At 40.0% G+C, this 15,844-nt stretch overlaps 1 protein-coding gene across 1 annotated transcript in view; it reads right to left on the bottom strand.

Moving 5' to 3' along the window:
* The window catches only part of CACNG6 (calcium voltage-gated channel auxiliary subunit gamma 6), a 223,757-nt gene that overhangs the window by 2,247 nt on the left and 205,666 nt on the right, over positions 1 to 15,844 (bottom strand). Inside the window, exons 2-3 of the mRNA XM_069743071.1 lie at positions 15,120 to 15,194; positions 2,094 to 2,231 (exon numbers count right to left, since the gene is read on the bottom strand). Coding sequence (XP_069599172.1) covers positions 2,094 to 2,231; positions 15,120 to 15,194 — 213 coding nt within the window. The remainder of the gene's footprint in view (positions 1 to 2,093; positions 2,232 to 15,119; positions 15,195 to 15,844) is intronic.

The following is a 15,844-nucleotide window of genomic DNA, read 5'->3' as shown; positions in this document are numbered from 1 at the left end:
AATTTTTCTAATTCACTTCCATGAGGATTCAGGATTTAGCTGATATTTTGCTGATCTGTATAGGGCCATAAATAGGATAAAAAAATACTTGTACCCACCTTACTGCTCACCTCTTTTGATTCTCCACTCCTCACAACCACCCATTCAGTCCTCATCACATCTTCTTATCATTGATGTGAGAGCTCTTCACGTTAGGCCAGGAATTATGGCTCTGGTGCGGCCCGGGAAGTTTCAAAGCATGAATGTGCAAGATCACAGTGCATGTTGGAAAGTCATAATGTTGTGACCTTATGTTTATGAAGATTCAGCTCTCAGAGATTAAAATATGTAATAGAACCAGATGGCTGATGGTAAGGAGCGGAGTGGCTAGAGAAGTGATGAGGCGAGTATAAGTAATTTTTTATTTTTTTCATCTGATACTTCTTATACACTGTTGTCAGGAAAGACACCCAGACCTTAAAAAGGGACATTCAGTTGGTGGAGAAGAATTTCTATGCAAATCAAATTTCCTGGGAAATTCTGCATGAACAGGTGAATTCAAATTTTGCCTAATCTGCTTAATGCTAGCTTCAACGCGCTTCTCCAAGAAATTTGTGGTGAACTGCAATAATACAAAGCATCAAACAGCCACTTTATAGTGTCGTAAGACTGTACTGAACTCTTTCCTTTTGAATTCTTTAACACAAACACCTCAATGTATCTGGATAATGTAAAATGAATGGTAATCCATGGTAACAAACAACATTTTTAACAACACACTACAGGATCAGACTTTTTAGGCTACTTAAATTGTAAAAATGTATGTTTGGGGGGGTTGATGTCTGCCTTGCTGCTGTTAATACACAGTAGTATCAAAAAAGCAAAGGCTTTTTTTCAAATGAGGAAGTCTAATTATTATCCTTAATTGTGCAGTATTATTAACAATTTTGTTTGCTAGATGAAGAAGTGATAGCTATTCACAAGCTGTCCAAAAATTATCCCTTTATTTAAGGAGCAAAAACAGATGCTCTGTTTTGAAAGAAAAGAAGCAATGGCTTTTCAACTATACGTGAAAAATATATCCTTTTTTTGGCATTTTGGTTTTGTTTTTCTATAAATGGTTGAATAATTTAAACTTTTTATATTAAGCCTTCCAAAAATTATCCTTTTTTTATGGAACAGAAATAGGCTAGCTGTTTTTTGTTGTTGTGAAAAACCATTGGCTTATCAATAAGACTTTCAAAAAACTGGCTCTGTTTGGAGGCTGTTTCATGTTTGTTTTTCTTCAAAATAGTTTGTTTCCCAGAAGCAGTACTGTAAAACACAATAGGCAGATAACCAGCAGAGGACTGGTTGGTTTGGCTGTGGAGTGAAAATGGCGGAAGCTGCATGGTAGAAAAATAGCAACAAAATATCTTCCGGATTTAAGTAGACAATTAGGCAGGCAGTTGATATGGCTGAATTAATCACTGGCATCAGTCAAAGAGGAATAAAAGTTTGCACTGATCCATGTTTGATTAATTTTGACAAGTGTAAGGTCTTTCTTTCTTGTTGGAGATAACCTGATTTGCTTAGGTGTTACAAGACCATCAGCCATGCTGAATACAGGGTGCCCATAAAAAACTTGGCCAGTTCTAGTAACTGATCCAATATGCTAACCAAGAGTTCCAAAGAATTTGGGATCAGGGTGTCCGACTGCAAAAAGAATACTATCTAGCTATGACTGAACCTGGCTGTTCATTCCGCTGGTGTATCTCTGTATATACATTAAAACTTGGGCCACTATGACTAAAAATTCTGTGATGTCATAGTTGTGTGACAGGCAGATCAAGATAGAACTGTGTTCAAGAGTTTTAACCCACTACTTGCCAAATTAAAATTTTTACAAGTACGGATTTTTCAGAAAAGGGCGTCCCAATACTCAATTAAAAATGACAATGACATGATTTCCTATTTTGAAAACATTCATTTTACAAACTCAACACAAAAAATTGGACCTAATTATACAAATGATAAAATCTTAGTTGCTAGAAGCTAAAGATTAAGCGTCCCCAAAAAAGGACATTGGTAGATAATGGGTTAATAAATAGATATGAAATATTTTCTTTCCTTACCAGAAAGGATAAAGAAGAATGAAGCAGGCTTCAGAAGGAACTCCACACCTTTGCTGAGAACCATAGTGATGCATATTGATCCCATTACCATAAAAGTTATACTCAAAAGAGACAGGACAGCAGCAGTAATGTTTAGATCTGTGGAAAGAAAATGTAAATTGTAATCTTAATTATATTCATATTTACACATGACTGATTGAAAAATTAAAGTTTTGCCTTTGAGATCAACATTATTGTCATGAGTATAAAGATTTATATGTAAAAGTGTCGTGCAAGTGTAACTTTTTTCAGATATCTCACAGTAACATACTATAACTGCCCAAACAATTCTTGGCCAAAATTGACATATGAGCTTGCAATCTATAACCAATTTATTCAAGTTCTATATAATTGTCTACAGTCACATTCAGCTGGTTTTGCTCTTTTCATATGCCTCATTACCCTGATTAAGCCTCTAAGGGTGAAACATGTTGGGGAGGCTTTTTCTCTACTTCAATATCACCTTGTTCCTCTATTCATCAGACCTTACACAATAAGATACATTCCCCGATGGCTACCTAATGGACGGCAGGTCTTTAGCTTTACTAGGGATGAGTGAGCATGCTTGGCACTGCTCAATACTTGATTGAGCAACGTTGTACACGAGAACGTTCATTACTTGATTGAGTATCGTGGGTTCTTGAGCACATTGCTTGAGTTCTGGACTCACATGTTTTGGGGCTGCTACAGCCAATAAATATGCAATGATAGCCTGCCATACACAGTAATACCATAGCCATGTTGGGTACTGGCATTACTGTGATTGGCTGGCTGCATCACGTCATTGGGTCTTACATGAGACTCCAAGACGCGAGGCTCAGTACACTGCCCTCAGGAATCCGTTCAGGAACATTTGTTATAAGAGGGGGAGTTGGGTTGAACCTAATAAATACATATTAGTACGTTGCCACAGAGTTACGGAGAGACTAGAAGAGTCACAGAAAGACAGAGAAATGGACAACTTTGGCCATATCCCACACTGATGACCTCTTCATTGTGAACAATGCCTTTCAGAACTAGATGATAAATGCCACACAACTCGAGGCACATTTCAGGGAGGTGATAGGCATCCAAATGTAATGTCAGACCATTCAAAACCATTTACATTAGCATGGTCTGTGCGCTAGTCAACTTGCAAGGGTACCTGATTACACCAACATGGGCCAGGAAGCATCCACGCTGGTAGAGGGGCCAGTGGGCCTCAGTGCTGTTCACTGATAAAGGTGATTGACACTAAGCAGAAATGATGGCAGACAACAATGATGGAGACGTCAAATAGAGCACTATTCATCAGCTACTTTTGTCACCAGGAGTGGTTATGTTACAATGTGGGCAGGTGTGTATAGTCAATACAGAATTACCCAACACTTTGTGAATGGTACTGTGACAAGCTCCTACTACTCGAATAACATAATTAATTCAGTATTTGTGCCTCTATAAAAACAGCACAGCCTTATTTCATTTTTTATGGACGACAATGCTCAATCTCATTGAGGTCACATCATTAGGGAATGGCTGCTGGAGACTGGAGTACCTCAAACGTTGTTGCCTGCACTTTCTCCAGACCTGAATGTCATAGAAAACCAGAAAAATATTTAGAATTCAGAGTCCTCAGTGGTTGATACCTTTTAATGGCTAACTGAAAAGATGATAACAAATTGCAAGCTTTCGAGACTACTTAGGTCTCTTCATCAGGCTTAGACTAAAAGATATTCTGAAGAATCACATATTTATGAAATTTCAGCCCAGAATTTATTTTAGTCTATGCCTGTTGAAGAGACTTAAGTAGTCTTGAAAGCTTGCAATTTGTTACCATCTTTTCAGTTAGCCATTAAAAGATATCAACCACTTTCAATCTATCTTTTTAATCATCTAAGGTCCACTTCCCTCTGTTTGTCTGTCTGTCTGTCTGTTTGTCTGTCACGGAAATCCCGCATTGCTGATTGATTGATCACAGCTGGCTGGGTGCGACCAGAGACAGGCACAGTCCGGCCGCAAATTTGCCCCTCTCTACTCCCCTCCAGTCAGTGCCCTGTTGTGAATTCCGCTCTTGGGCTCCCTCCGGTGGTTGTAAGTGGCACTTTTGTGAGTTCTGCCCATGGGCTCCCTTTTGTGGTTTCTAGTGGTATGGCTGCTCCTTGGATTTAGCTGTCTTCAGCTGCTTCCACTGATCATCTTTTCTGCTCGGCTATTTATGCCTGGCTCTTTCCTTCAGCCAGTGCCACTTGTAAATGGTTTCTGGTTGGATTCACATCTCTTTGGATTTCCCTGTTATCCTGACCAGTTCAACAAAGCTAAGTTTTTGCTTGCTCTTTTCTGTCCATAGATTGTGGACTTATCCGTTCTGTGCTTTGTATGTTTGTCCAGCTTATCAGTATGAATTAATTCTGTCTTGCTGGAAGCTCTGGGAAGCAGATTTACCCTCCACACCTTTAGTCAGGTGTGGAGATTTTTTGTAAACTCTGCGTGGATTTTTTGTAGTGTTTTATACTGACCGCACAGTATTCCATCCTGTCCTTTCTATTTAGCTAGACTGGACTCCTGTGCTCATCCTGGTTTCATTCTGTGTATGTCTTTTCCCTCTCCACTCACAGTCATTATTTGTGGGGGGCTAATCTATCCTTTGGGGATTTTCTCTGAGGCAAGATAGCTTTCCTGCTTCTATCTTTAGGGGTAGTTAGCTCTTAGGCTGTGACGAGATGCCTAGGGAGAGTTAGGAGCATTCCACGGCTACTTCTAGTGTTGTGTTGAGCTTAGGGACTGCGGTCAGTACAGTTACAACTTCCTTCAGAGCTCGTTCCATGTTGCTCCTAGACCACCGTATCATAACAGTGCCCCCTCCATACTCCCCTCCAGTCAGCGCCCACATAGCATTAACAGACTGCCTTACACCACGGCATAACGCGGTGTAGCGCAGTCCGTTAACGGTGCCATTAACCCTGTGTGACCAACGTTTTACTATCGATGCTGCCTATGCAGCATCAATAGTAAAAACATATAATGTTAAAAATAAAATGAAAAAAAAATCATTATATTCTCACCTTCCGCCATCCACGCCAGCCTTTCCTGCTCCTCACGATACTCCGGTCCCAAGAATGCATTGCGGCAATGACCGGAGATGATGTAGCGGTCTCGTGAGACCGCTACATCATCATGGGTTATTGCCGCAAGGCATTACCGGAAACGGGCTGGATGCGGGGGCAGCCGGAAGGTGAGTATATAATTTTTTTTTATTTTAATTCTTTTTTTTAACAGGGATATGATGCCCACATTGCTATATACTATGTGGGCTGTGTTATATACTGTGTGGGCTGTGTTATATACTGCATGGGCTGTGATATATATACTATGTCGCTATGCCTTATACTACGTGGGCTGTGCTATATACTATGTGGCTGTGCAATATACTGCGTGACTATGCAATATACTACGTGGCTGTGCTATATACTACGTGGCTGTGCAATATACTACATGGCTGTGTAATATACTACGCGGCTGTGTTATATACTATGTAGCTATGCTATATACTACGTGGCTGTGCTATATACTACGTGGCTGTGCTACATACTACGTGGCTGTGCTACATACTACGTGGGCTGTGTTATATGCTATGTGGGCTGTGAGTCTCTTTCGCCCGCAGCCCTCAAAAACCTGGAACTCGCCCTGGCTTCACTGATTAGTCATGCCAGGCCGGCCGCAAACAATCAGCGACAGACGCAGTCCGGCCACCAATTGGCTCGGGATTTGAACCACGCTTCGCTAATAGGTCGAGCCCAGCTGGCCGAATCTTGTTTATTCATTGCATTATTCTCAAATCTTCATAATAAACTACATACATATTCTAGGATACCCGATGTGTTAGAATCGGGCCACCATATAGTTCTAAATATTTTTTTACCTACTGGCTAACACGGTACCAAGATATATATCTTTCCTGTATAGAAAACCTTAGTCACTGTGTAGAGGCTCGTAGCTGTGTACCCCAGAACCTCAATGACCTGAGTGCCGCCCTTGAAGAATACTAGGATATCATGCCGCAGGAGACAATAATTCGACTTGTGAACAACATGAGACACCGTTGCTCAAGGCCATTTGACAAGTTATTGAGACATTGGGATTTTTTGTGGGGGTATACCCACTACTGCTGTTGACTTTTGTGTCAATAAATTGTTTGATATTAGGTAATCACGATTGCATGCTTCTACTTAAATGCTCTACTTTCATGATAAAATATCACTGAAGCGTGAGTTTTTAATGTTTTCCATAGACTTCATCCAAAAGACAAATATCCCTAACTTTGTGTGAGTTGTATAGATGGATCTATCCATATGTATATCACAATTTAATATGACAAAATAAAAAAGTAATGGGGTTTTAAAGCACTGTCGGGATTACCAGCATTACCAGCAAAGATCATTGTAGAAGAAGCTACGAAACCAGGAGAGATTTAAGTGTCGTTTTATTGTCAATGCTTTTCAAAGTTAACAAACTTTTTTCTCAGAACAAATAAACTGTTAACGTCAAAACGCATTGGGCAAAAAATTAGAATAATGGGACTAAGAGAAAACATGTGTAATTGGAATACCAATTGCCTCTGAGATATCAAGCAAGGACGGTTTATTAATCTAGCGCGCTTTGAATGAGTCGCAGTTAACAATGTCCTACCACAGGAGTCAGTATTAGGCCCTCTTTTTTAACATATTTACTAATGACTTTGCAGAAGACTTACACAGTAGAATTTCAGTATCTGCAAGTGCACATTTATGCGAGCTGGAGGCTCAATCTGAGAAATGGCAATTCAAGTTTAGTGTAGATAAACTAACAACTGGTGTTTTCCCCTCAAGCTTAAAACAAGCCTCAATCACACCTATCCTCAAAAAGCCCTCTCTTGACCCATCCTCTGTATCTAGCTATCGCCTTATATCACTTCTCCCCTATGCCTCCAAACTACTGGAACAACAGGTCCATCTTGAATTGTCCTCCCATCTATCTTCCTGCTCCCTCTTTGACCGCTTACAATCTGGCTTCCAATCACACCACTCCACTGAAACTGCCCTACCTAAGGTCACCAATGACCTATTAACCGCCAAGAGCAAGCGACACTACTCTATCCTCCTCCTCCTGAACCTGTGTTCTGCCTTTGACACAGTGGACCATTCCCTATTACTACAGACCCTCTCATCCCTTGGCATCCATTGGAGATCCAAAAATGAAGCAACGGAAAAATGCTATTTTACCAGTTTTGCAAACTTACTCATGGGGCGTTTGAGTCCGTCTTCATCGTGCAGTCTGACCTGGCATCTGGTAAAATAGCATTTTTCCATCACTTCATAGATGTTTTGTTCATTATATTGACCGATACAGAGGGGGAAGCTCTCGAATTTATTTGTAATCTGAACATGAACCCCTGGGGTTTGTTTTTCGCAGCCAACATTTACAATGTGTCTATTCAATTTTTGGATCTCATTGTACATGTTGATAAATTGGGCTGTTTCTCCACCACCACACATTTTAAAAAAGTAGATGTGAACAGCTACCTAAGTTTCAACAGTGGCCATCTGCCCAAGTGATTCAAAATATTCCTTGTGGGCAATACTGGCGAATACGAAAAAATTTTACATGAGATACGGATTTCCTCAATGAGGCTAAGGTTTTGAGTCAACGGTTGCAACAAAGAGGGTATCCAAAGAAGTTGGTCCATGATGCATTTTTGAGAGCTAAAGCCTTCACCCAGAAAGATTGTGTTAGCAGAATTAATATTAATAAAACTTCATCGCCTCAAGGTACTTAACTTGGTAGATGGAGTTTCGTTACCACTTTCAACCAATCCCACGGATTGATCAAGAATCTCCTGTTTAAGTACTGGTTTATCCTTAAAGGAGACCCAATACTATCGACACACATTCCTTCTCTTCCTAGAATGGTATTCTGTAGGAACCGCACGCTACGCAATTTTGTTGCACCCAGTATCACCACCCTAAACCCAGGCTCGTGGCTAAACCCTTTCCTGTGTCAGCATTTCTTTCCAGCGCTCCTGTGACCGTTTCTTATGACTACATACCACAAAATCTGAGACGACCAAGGAACCCTCTTGGAAATTATGTAGATCCATATCCATATCCAGATCCATATCTAAACTATCAGCATAGCGGGTCATGCCTCCTTCAGGACCTGATATACTGAAGTGTGTGGCAGACATGATAGACATTGTTAGGCCTATGGTTGGCATCAAACCCATCTATGGGAAAGCAGATTTACTGACAAAAGGGAGCATTTTCCCTCTTTCATGTGCAGTCAGTAGCAACTATGGCATGTAAAGAGTTAAACAGCTATCTGCCACTTTGAATGGCGGCAGCACAGCTTTTGTGCCCGCTCCAACCTCATGCTGTACTTTTATGGCATGATGCAGTAAATAACACTACACAACGATGCACTTGTATGGCAGGGTGTGTGAAGGGGTGAAACGGTCTCTGTCATTTCAAACTTTGCATCAATAAATAGTAATAGGACAAGTGAACTTAATACACTAGTGTAGCATATCTTTTAAAAGAAATCATCTTCTTTCTCTACTTATGAGCCTCTTCTTTTTATGCCCTAGTCATTCGCTCTGAAATAAACAAAACTGAAATCCATCTTTGTCAAAGCAACATGGACTATCAAGACAATGAGGAGCGGAGGGAGGAAACAAACAGAGGCAGAAACAGGCAGATTGTGCTGTGGTTAGTGATTTATCTAATCACAAGGCTGGATTCACATCTACAGTGCTCTGTACTGTTGTATTGTGTCCTCCATGCTGTTGCTATTTCTGAACATGGTTCAAACAGAAAAAGAAACTTTGGAATCCAAAATGTGTTTTGCAGAGAATCCAAGCGAATTATGCAGCAAATGTACAGCAAAATCCCCATATAAGTGGATACATTTAACCCTCCGTCACATACAATATTCGGACTAACGAGTTCACATACAATGTGCCTGTCAGGCGCCTGCTGGAAAAATACCTATAATATCTAATGTTTGCAATTTCAGTGCTCTGAAAGTGATCAGTGACCTTCATAGGGATGTAATAAAAGAGACTACACATAATCAGTTGCAAAAAAAAACATTTACTTAACATAAAACTAATAACTATGAAATACAAACTTTTCAAAACTCCCGCCAAATAGTCCCCAGTTCGACTCTCTCAAAAAAATGTACAAAGAAAATTTTTGAACACAAACTTAATTTTAAGGTACCTTAAGTACTATTAAAAACATATTCAATCAGAAGTAGATGCTAAGGTTTCCCCAGAAAAGTCACACTTGAAGAGCAAATAGCAAGAATTACACACCATTTTTGCATGTGTCAGGCAAATTGCTTTATGACATTTGAGACATTCATAATTTGAAAGCCTTCTGGTTCCGCTTTCCGTTTGGCAGGTGGTGCATCTCCTTCTTTTGTGAGGTGGTGCAGATGGTGACTTTTCACCATCATCTTCTGGGCGGAACCTTTTGAGCTGAACTTGAAGGCGAGAGGGGATACCGATTGTTTTCACGCTTCTCCTGCGTAGCTCTCCAAGTACTAGTTCATGGGCCAATTTTTTCAGATACAATCGTCTACGGAGTGGTTCAAGCTTGTTTTCAAGATAAATTACTTGTGAATTTATACCACCCAAATTCAACATAGCAAAAAATATGACCATTGGCCAGCGTTTGATGTTTCTGCTGACGTTGAAAGTGGAGCACATCTGATCTGCTGTATCCACACCCCCTTTGGTGGCATTGTAAAATGTAATTATCTCCGGTTTTTTTTCTGCCCCAGTCCCAGGATCGATGGCAGCATCATCATGAAGTGTTGATAGAAGAAGTACGATTTTTTTGGCATGTGGTACATAGGAAACTAAAGCCTTTCCATTATGGAATGCAAACATACTGCTGTACTGTTGTCTCTCTTTCACACTTACAAACTGTGGCGGCAATTCCCTTTTGTTTTTTCTTACAGTTCCCACATATGACAGCTTCTGAATTTTCAGATAATCAATCAGATCACAACTTGTAAACCAATTGTCAGCTGTAATATTGCGACCCGATCCAAATAAGGGTTCAGCCAGTCTTTTTACAACATCAATGGGTTTGTTGCTCACACAGTAAGGACCTTCTGGTTGTTTTCCTGCATAAACTTCCAGGTTGTAAGTGTAGGTCTTACTGGCATCAACAAGGGCATAAATTTTTATTCCATATTTGTTTGGCTTTGATGGAATATATTGACGAAAGGCACATCTACCACGAAAACCAGGGAGCATTTCGTCAATAGTGAGATTCTCTCCAGGGTAATAATTTTGTTTACAGTTTACAACAAATCTTTGAAATATATCACGAATTGGAGCAAGTCGGTCATGTGTTTTGCGTTCGGTTCGGGTAGTTCTGTCGTCAAACCGAAGGCAACGAATTAGAATCTTGAATCTGTTTATGGACATAACAAGGCTAAATTTTTCAACTCCATCCCCATCTTTACCCCAAAGTTCCTCCAAACTTTGTCTATTTGCCCTATAAGCTCCTGCAAGGTACAGTAATCCAAAAAAAGCACGCAGTTCTATTTCATCTGTGGGCTTGATGGTTCTGTTGCAGATGTACTTGTCCTTTATAATGTCTATATATTGGTTGGTATATGTGACAATAGAGTCCAGAATGTCATCTGTAAATATACTGTTCCAGCATTCAACTGCAGTTTTTGCATTACGTGCAGTTCCTATTACTGCAGGAAGGTGAGTAATAATGTTTAAAGGTTCCTTACGTTTTTTCTGGAATGGCTTCTTGTTCCATTTAGTATTTTTATCTTTTCCAATATAATATGATCCAACTTCTTCATCCTCACCACTGTCACCATCTTGCTCTTTTTCAGAATCCAGGACACATTCTTCCACCTCATCATGAGAATCAATCTCACTTTCCTCTCCTAAATCCTCATTCAGTGTGAGGTCTCTATCATCTAACAGCATTCATAAAACAAGCTAAATAAACTATTGTGATGAATAAAAACATAAAATACCAACCTTACTGAATGTGACGTATTCACATACAATGAGCCTGAGAGATCTGTGCAGCTATATCCTCTCCCCTGAAGCTCTGAAATCCAACTGTGATATCAGGTTTCACAGACCTTCAAGAGACAGGAGACTACCTGGAGGGAGGGGGTTTCCTCACAATCTGGTGAGGAAGGAGAAATGAAAGTAAAAGAGAAGCGCCTGTCAGATCAGTTGTATGTGACGGAGGGTTAAACTTGTGGATTTCAGAGGCGATTTGCAGCAGATTTTATCCTATGAATTGCAAAGGGTGAAATCTATAGTGAAATAATAATTCTTGCTTTTTACTTTTGTTCTTTGCTCAGAAAAGCTCAGTTGTAAACTAAGCACCTGAGTAGGAAGAAACAGGTTAGCTGCTAGGAAAGTGCTGCCTGACAGATCCATATGAGTAGCTTTTTGAAAGCATCTGATCAGCCATTCCATTTGAAATGGCTTTGAACTATATCTGCTTTGTACACAATCTGGCAGCTTCAACAACTTTTTATCAATGCTCTTTTTCAAGGTGCTCGTTTGTCAATGTCTATATACTATGGAATATTAAAACAGGGCAACATATCATTTTTGCCCATGCTCTTTTTAGAGCTAGGCTGTCATTAGACCTTGCTGTCACTGATAGCTGAGATTGTGGAGTTGGAAACTGAGCTACACAATTTGACTTGTAGTATAATGTACTTTTTCCTCACATGGACAGCAAAAACAGTGAAACCCAACAATAACATCTGACAGATTCCCCAGAAAGTACTAGGAGGATGTGCAACTTGCATCCATAAGAGTTCTTAGTAATTACTAACCTGCATCAAATGCATGTAAATTAAATGTAATAGTAATATATTTATTTATTTGGCAATCCTGAAATTATAAATACACCGTATAAGTCAAGCAGAGTATTGTTGCTCTGGCAGCACTACTTCACTTCTCAGCGCCTGCTGTAATACGTACGAACATAAAGAATACATCAAATTAGCAAAGGCTTTAGAACAGTTTTGGGTAATGTACTGTATGTTGTGTCATGCCCCTAGGGATGTCAATCAAGGTGTATTGGGCTTGTAAGAATTAGCGAAGAGCGGACCCATTGATGTTTGGGTCTGTCAGGTTCGGCCTGGGGTCCCTCCATTTTTGAAAACCAGCCAAGCTAAAGCAGACAGCTGGGGCTGGTATTCTCAGACTGGAAATGGGCTTAAAAATAGCAGCCCGCAGTCGCTCCATAAGAGGCACCTCTATTAGATGCGCAAATTCTAACATTTTGCCCTTCCCACCTACCCTGGTGCGATGGCAATTGAGGTATTTTTACATTCATAAATAGGTAAAAGAGGGTGGGGAGTGATTATTTCAAATAAAGTTTTTCTGTGTGTTTATTTCAATTTAAACGACTTTTTTTCTGTGTGTTTATTTAATTTTCACTATGAGGTTAGTAATGGAGGCGTCTTATAAACGCATTTCTGTTACTAACCTGTGGGCTTGATGTCAGCTGACATTACAAAGCTGCCATAAAACCCAGGAATATTACACTACTTGCCACCACACCAAGGCAATTGGGAAGATCTGGGCAGAGTGCCAGAATTAGCGCATCTGATGCATGTGTATTTTCTTGGGAGACTGCGACCTGCTCTTTTTTAGGCTGTGGAGGGAAAAAATGTAATTGTCCCTTCCCAGTCTGAGAATACCAGCCTCCACGTAATTGCTTTAGGTTGGCCGGTTGTCAAAAATGTTGTTTTTAAATTATTTATATAAAAAATAAAAAAAAATTATATGGGACACGTATATTTTTGATAACCAGCCAAAATAAAGCTGACAGCTGGGAGCTGTAGCTTTACTTGCGCTGGTAAGAAAAAATAGAGGGGACTCCATGTCATTTTTTTTACACAGTGTGCATCGGCCAATCATAGCCATGCCAATAGTTGTCATGGCTGTGATTTGGCTGGTAGTGCCCACACCAACAAAGCTTGTTGATTGGCTGCTCTGCAGCCTCTCAACAAACTTTGTTTGGGCCGTGGTACCCAAAAAGTAACACGGACTTCCTGGAGTTTGGGGTCCACGCACAGAACCGAGGTATTTAGCACGGACCCTAAACTTTACAGTTTGGGTTCTCCTTTCCTAATAAAGAATGTAGCAAGTGTGACTTCTGCTATTCATATCTTACTCGTCACTCTTGGCATCAGCACTGAACTGTCAGTCTTTCTCCTGCTACTGTTGGCTCTCTTGGTTCTTTTATGGTATAGTATCTCTCTGCATGCCATTGATGTCATGCTCCTTGGAAACTGTTTGCCCCCTGAGTATTCAGGTAGTTTATAACTACGTCATTATTTTTCTCATTGGGCTCTGCTATATCTCCATTGTATGCCTTCTGACCAAATCAGCGTTACTCTGCAAACTGGACTTAGGTCCATATCAGTGTGTGTTTCCTGAGCATCTCAGCTTTGATGAAACACTGAGGTCTGCTGCTTGACAACTGTTTCTCTCCTAACCTACCCAACTTTGCTGCATCACTGTGCCCTGCTTAATGCTCAAACTCTGTTGAACAAATTTGCATTGAGTCAGCTGACATATCCAGCACAATTACATTGACCCTGGTATATTGCCAAACTGTGCTAATTTTCTCTCCACTAACCCTTCCGTCTCACCCAGTTCTGCTACATAACTTGACTACTCTGATCCTAGGTTTCCCTGCATGAAGTCTTTGACCACTTAGTACACAACTACTCATCTCCTCCAGTTGCTGTCCAGTGTCATCCACTTTCATTGTTCCAACCAGTCCACCCTGCTACAATAACATCATATGTCAATGCTCCACAGCAACTACTCATCGAGACCAAAGAACCGGAAGATCCATCTCACCAGATGAGACACGAGCATGTCTACCTCCTTGACTTCATAATTTGTATACAACCCAAGCTATCTTTAAACTTTTGTTTTATCTAGTAAGGCCACTGATACAGGAAAGAAAAACAGAGATGTAGAGTACTAGAACAGCACTTCATGGTCGTGGTGGGATTTTAGGTGACAAAAAACAGCTGACAGATTAATTTAGCATTGGATTTGGGCTATAGTCACACATCCATCTGAAACGTGCAAGTGCTGTCAGTATTTTCCTTGGACCTATAACGTTTCATTGATCTATCGACATGTATTATAAAAAGAAATCCATGTCTCTGGGTCAGAGAGACTCACAACATTTCTTATTCTCATTCATTTTCAGGACCAGACTCATCCATTAAAGTCTGTGATGATCTGTATACAATGGATGAATAGCGGAAGGCAGGCATTGACTTCATTGTTCTATCCATGTTTCATGCATTTTCGCTGATCCATTAAGAGTAAATGGATAAATCAAAGCTCAGACAGTCTATCTCCATGTGTTTTTTTGAAAATGGATGAGAAAAATAGGAACGTTGATGCAAAACATAGAAAATATGGATGACACATGAGAAATAAACAGTTTTTACTGATGTAAAAACGGACACAAGTATGTGAATATAGCTTAAAGGTGATGCTTATTAACCCTGCTGTTGTCTTCGGTCTGGGGAGACCGATTTTGAACTTTGGTATTTTTTGGGGTGTTCAAGATGCGGTTCTGAAACTTGTGGTTGATTGACTTAAATGAGGATGGGTCGGTCGGCCATGGGTTTCAGAGCCGCATCTTGAATATTTTAAAGAATATTGAAGTTCAAGGTCGGTCATTTTTGACCGAAGACAACAGCACGGTTAAGCATAGGACTTAGTGTTAAAAAAGCCTGAATTTATTGTCCGTTCCCGAAACACAATGTCGTTCCTAGAACAGGGCTCCATTATGTCTATACTGTATATAAGGACTGAAAATCTAGAATTGTTTATATTTGTGTGGAAAAAACATTAAATTTTTGATACTGCTTTTATATACATTTTAATACCACCCATTCATACAATGCCTAATAGACCAACGTAGAGCTTACCTTTGTGTGTAACACGCTGAAATATGTAAGCATTTTCCCCAGTAGTAAAGAACTTGAAATACGAACAGTTAGAATCTAGAAAAAAAGGAAAAATACTGAAGTAAATATTATGTACAAACACATAAAAATAGTAAAAAATGTACATATAGTAAAGAAATTGAGAGTCTTTATATCAATGTCTTAAAAATTATAGCTGTAACTAGTTCTTAATTAAATGTGCATGAGTTTGAGAGGTGACTTGGTGGTTAAAAAATCATCAATTTAACTTTGCATCCAAATGCTTTCTGACTTTTTCACTAACCCATGGACTTGTAAGTTAATTTTAATCCAATACTTGGAACAATATTGGACATGTCTCTGTGATTTTGCACTCACCACTCGGTCTGAGGAAATAGTCTGACATGTGAACAGCTCCTTAGACTGTCATATTTACTGTGAAAAAGTCACAGGAAAATTGCTGTAGAAGAGATACGTTTCACTGAGGCTATTAGCATCGGTGATTTGAAACCCAGAAGTTTCCTCCAGCACACTATGTGTTGAGAGGGGTTAATTAGCCATTTTAAGGCCTGGGTTTTTGTGGACAACCATAAAGTGGGTTGGAGGTTCTCCACCTTATCTCTACCCCAGGGTGAGGTCTGGGAGTAAACAGTCGGCCTCCCAAGGCATTCACTGTTCAGTGGGTGTGGAGCAGGAAACTCCAAAGAAGTGTTTTTTGTGTTAAACTG

Source organism: Ranitomeya imitator, chromosome 10 (genome assembly GCF_032444005.1).
Source record: "Ranitomeya imitator isolate aRanImi1 chromosome 10, aRanImi1.pri, whole genome shotgun sequence".
In the NCBI taxonomy this organism is placed as follows: Eukaryota; Metazoa; Chordata; class Amphibia; order Anura; family Dendrobatidae; genus Ranitomeya; species Ranitomeya imitator.
This window is presented reverse-complemented; position numbering and strand designations above follow the sequence as displayed.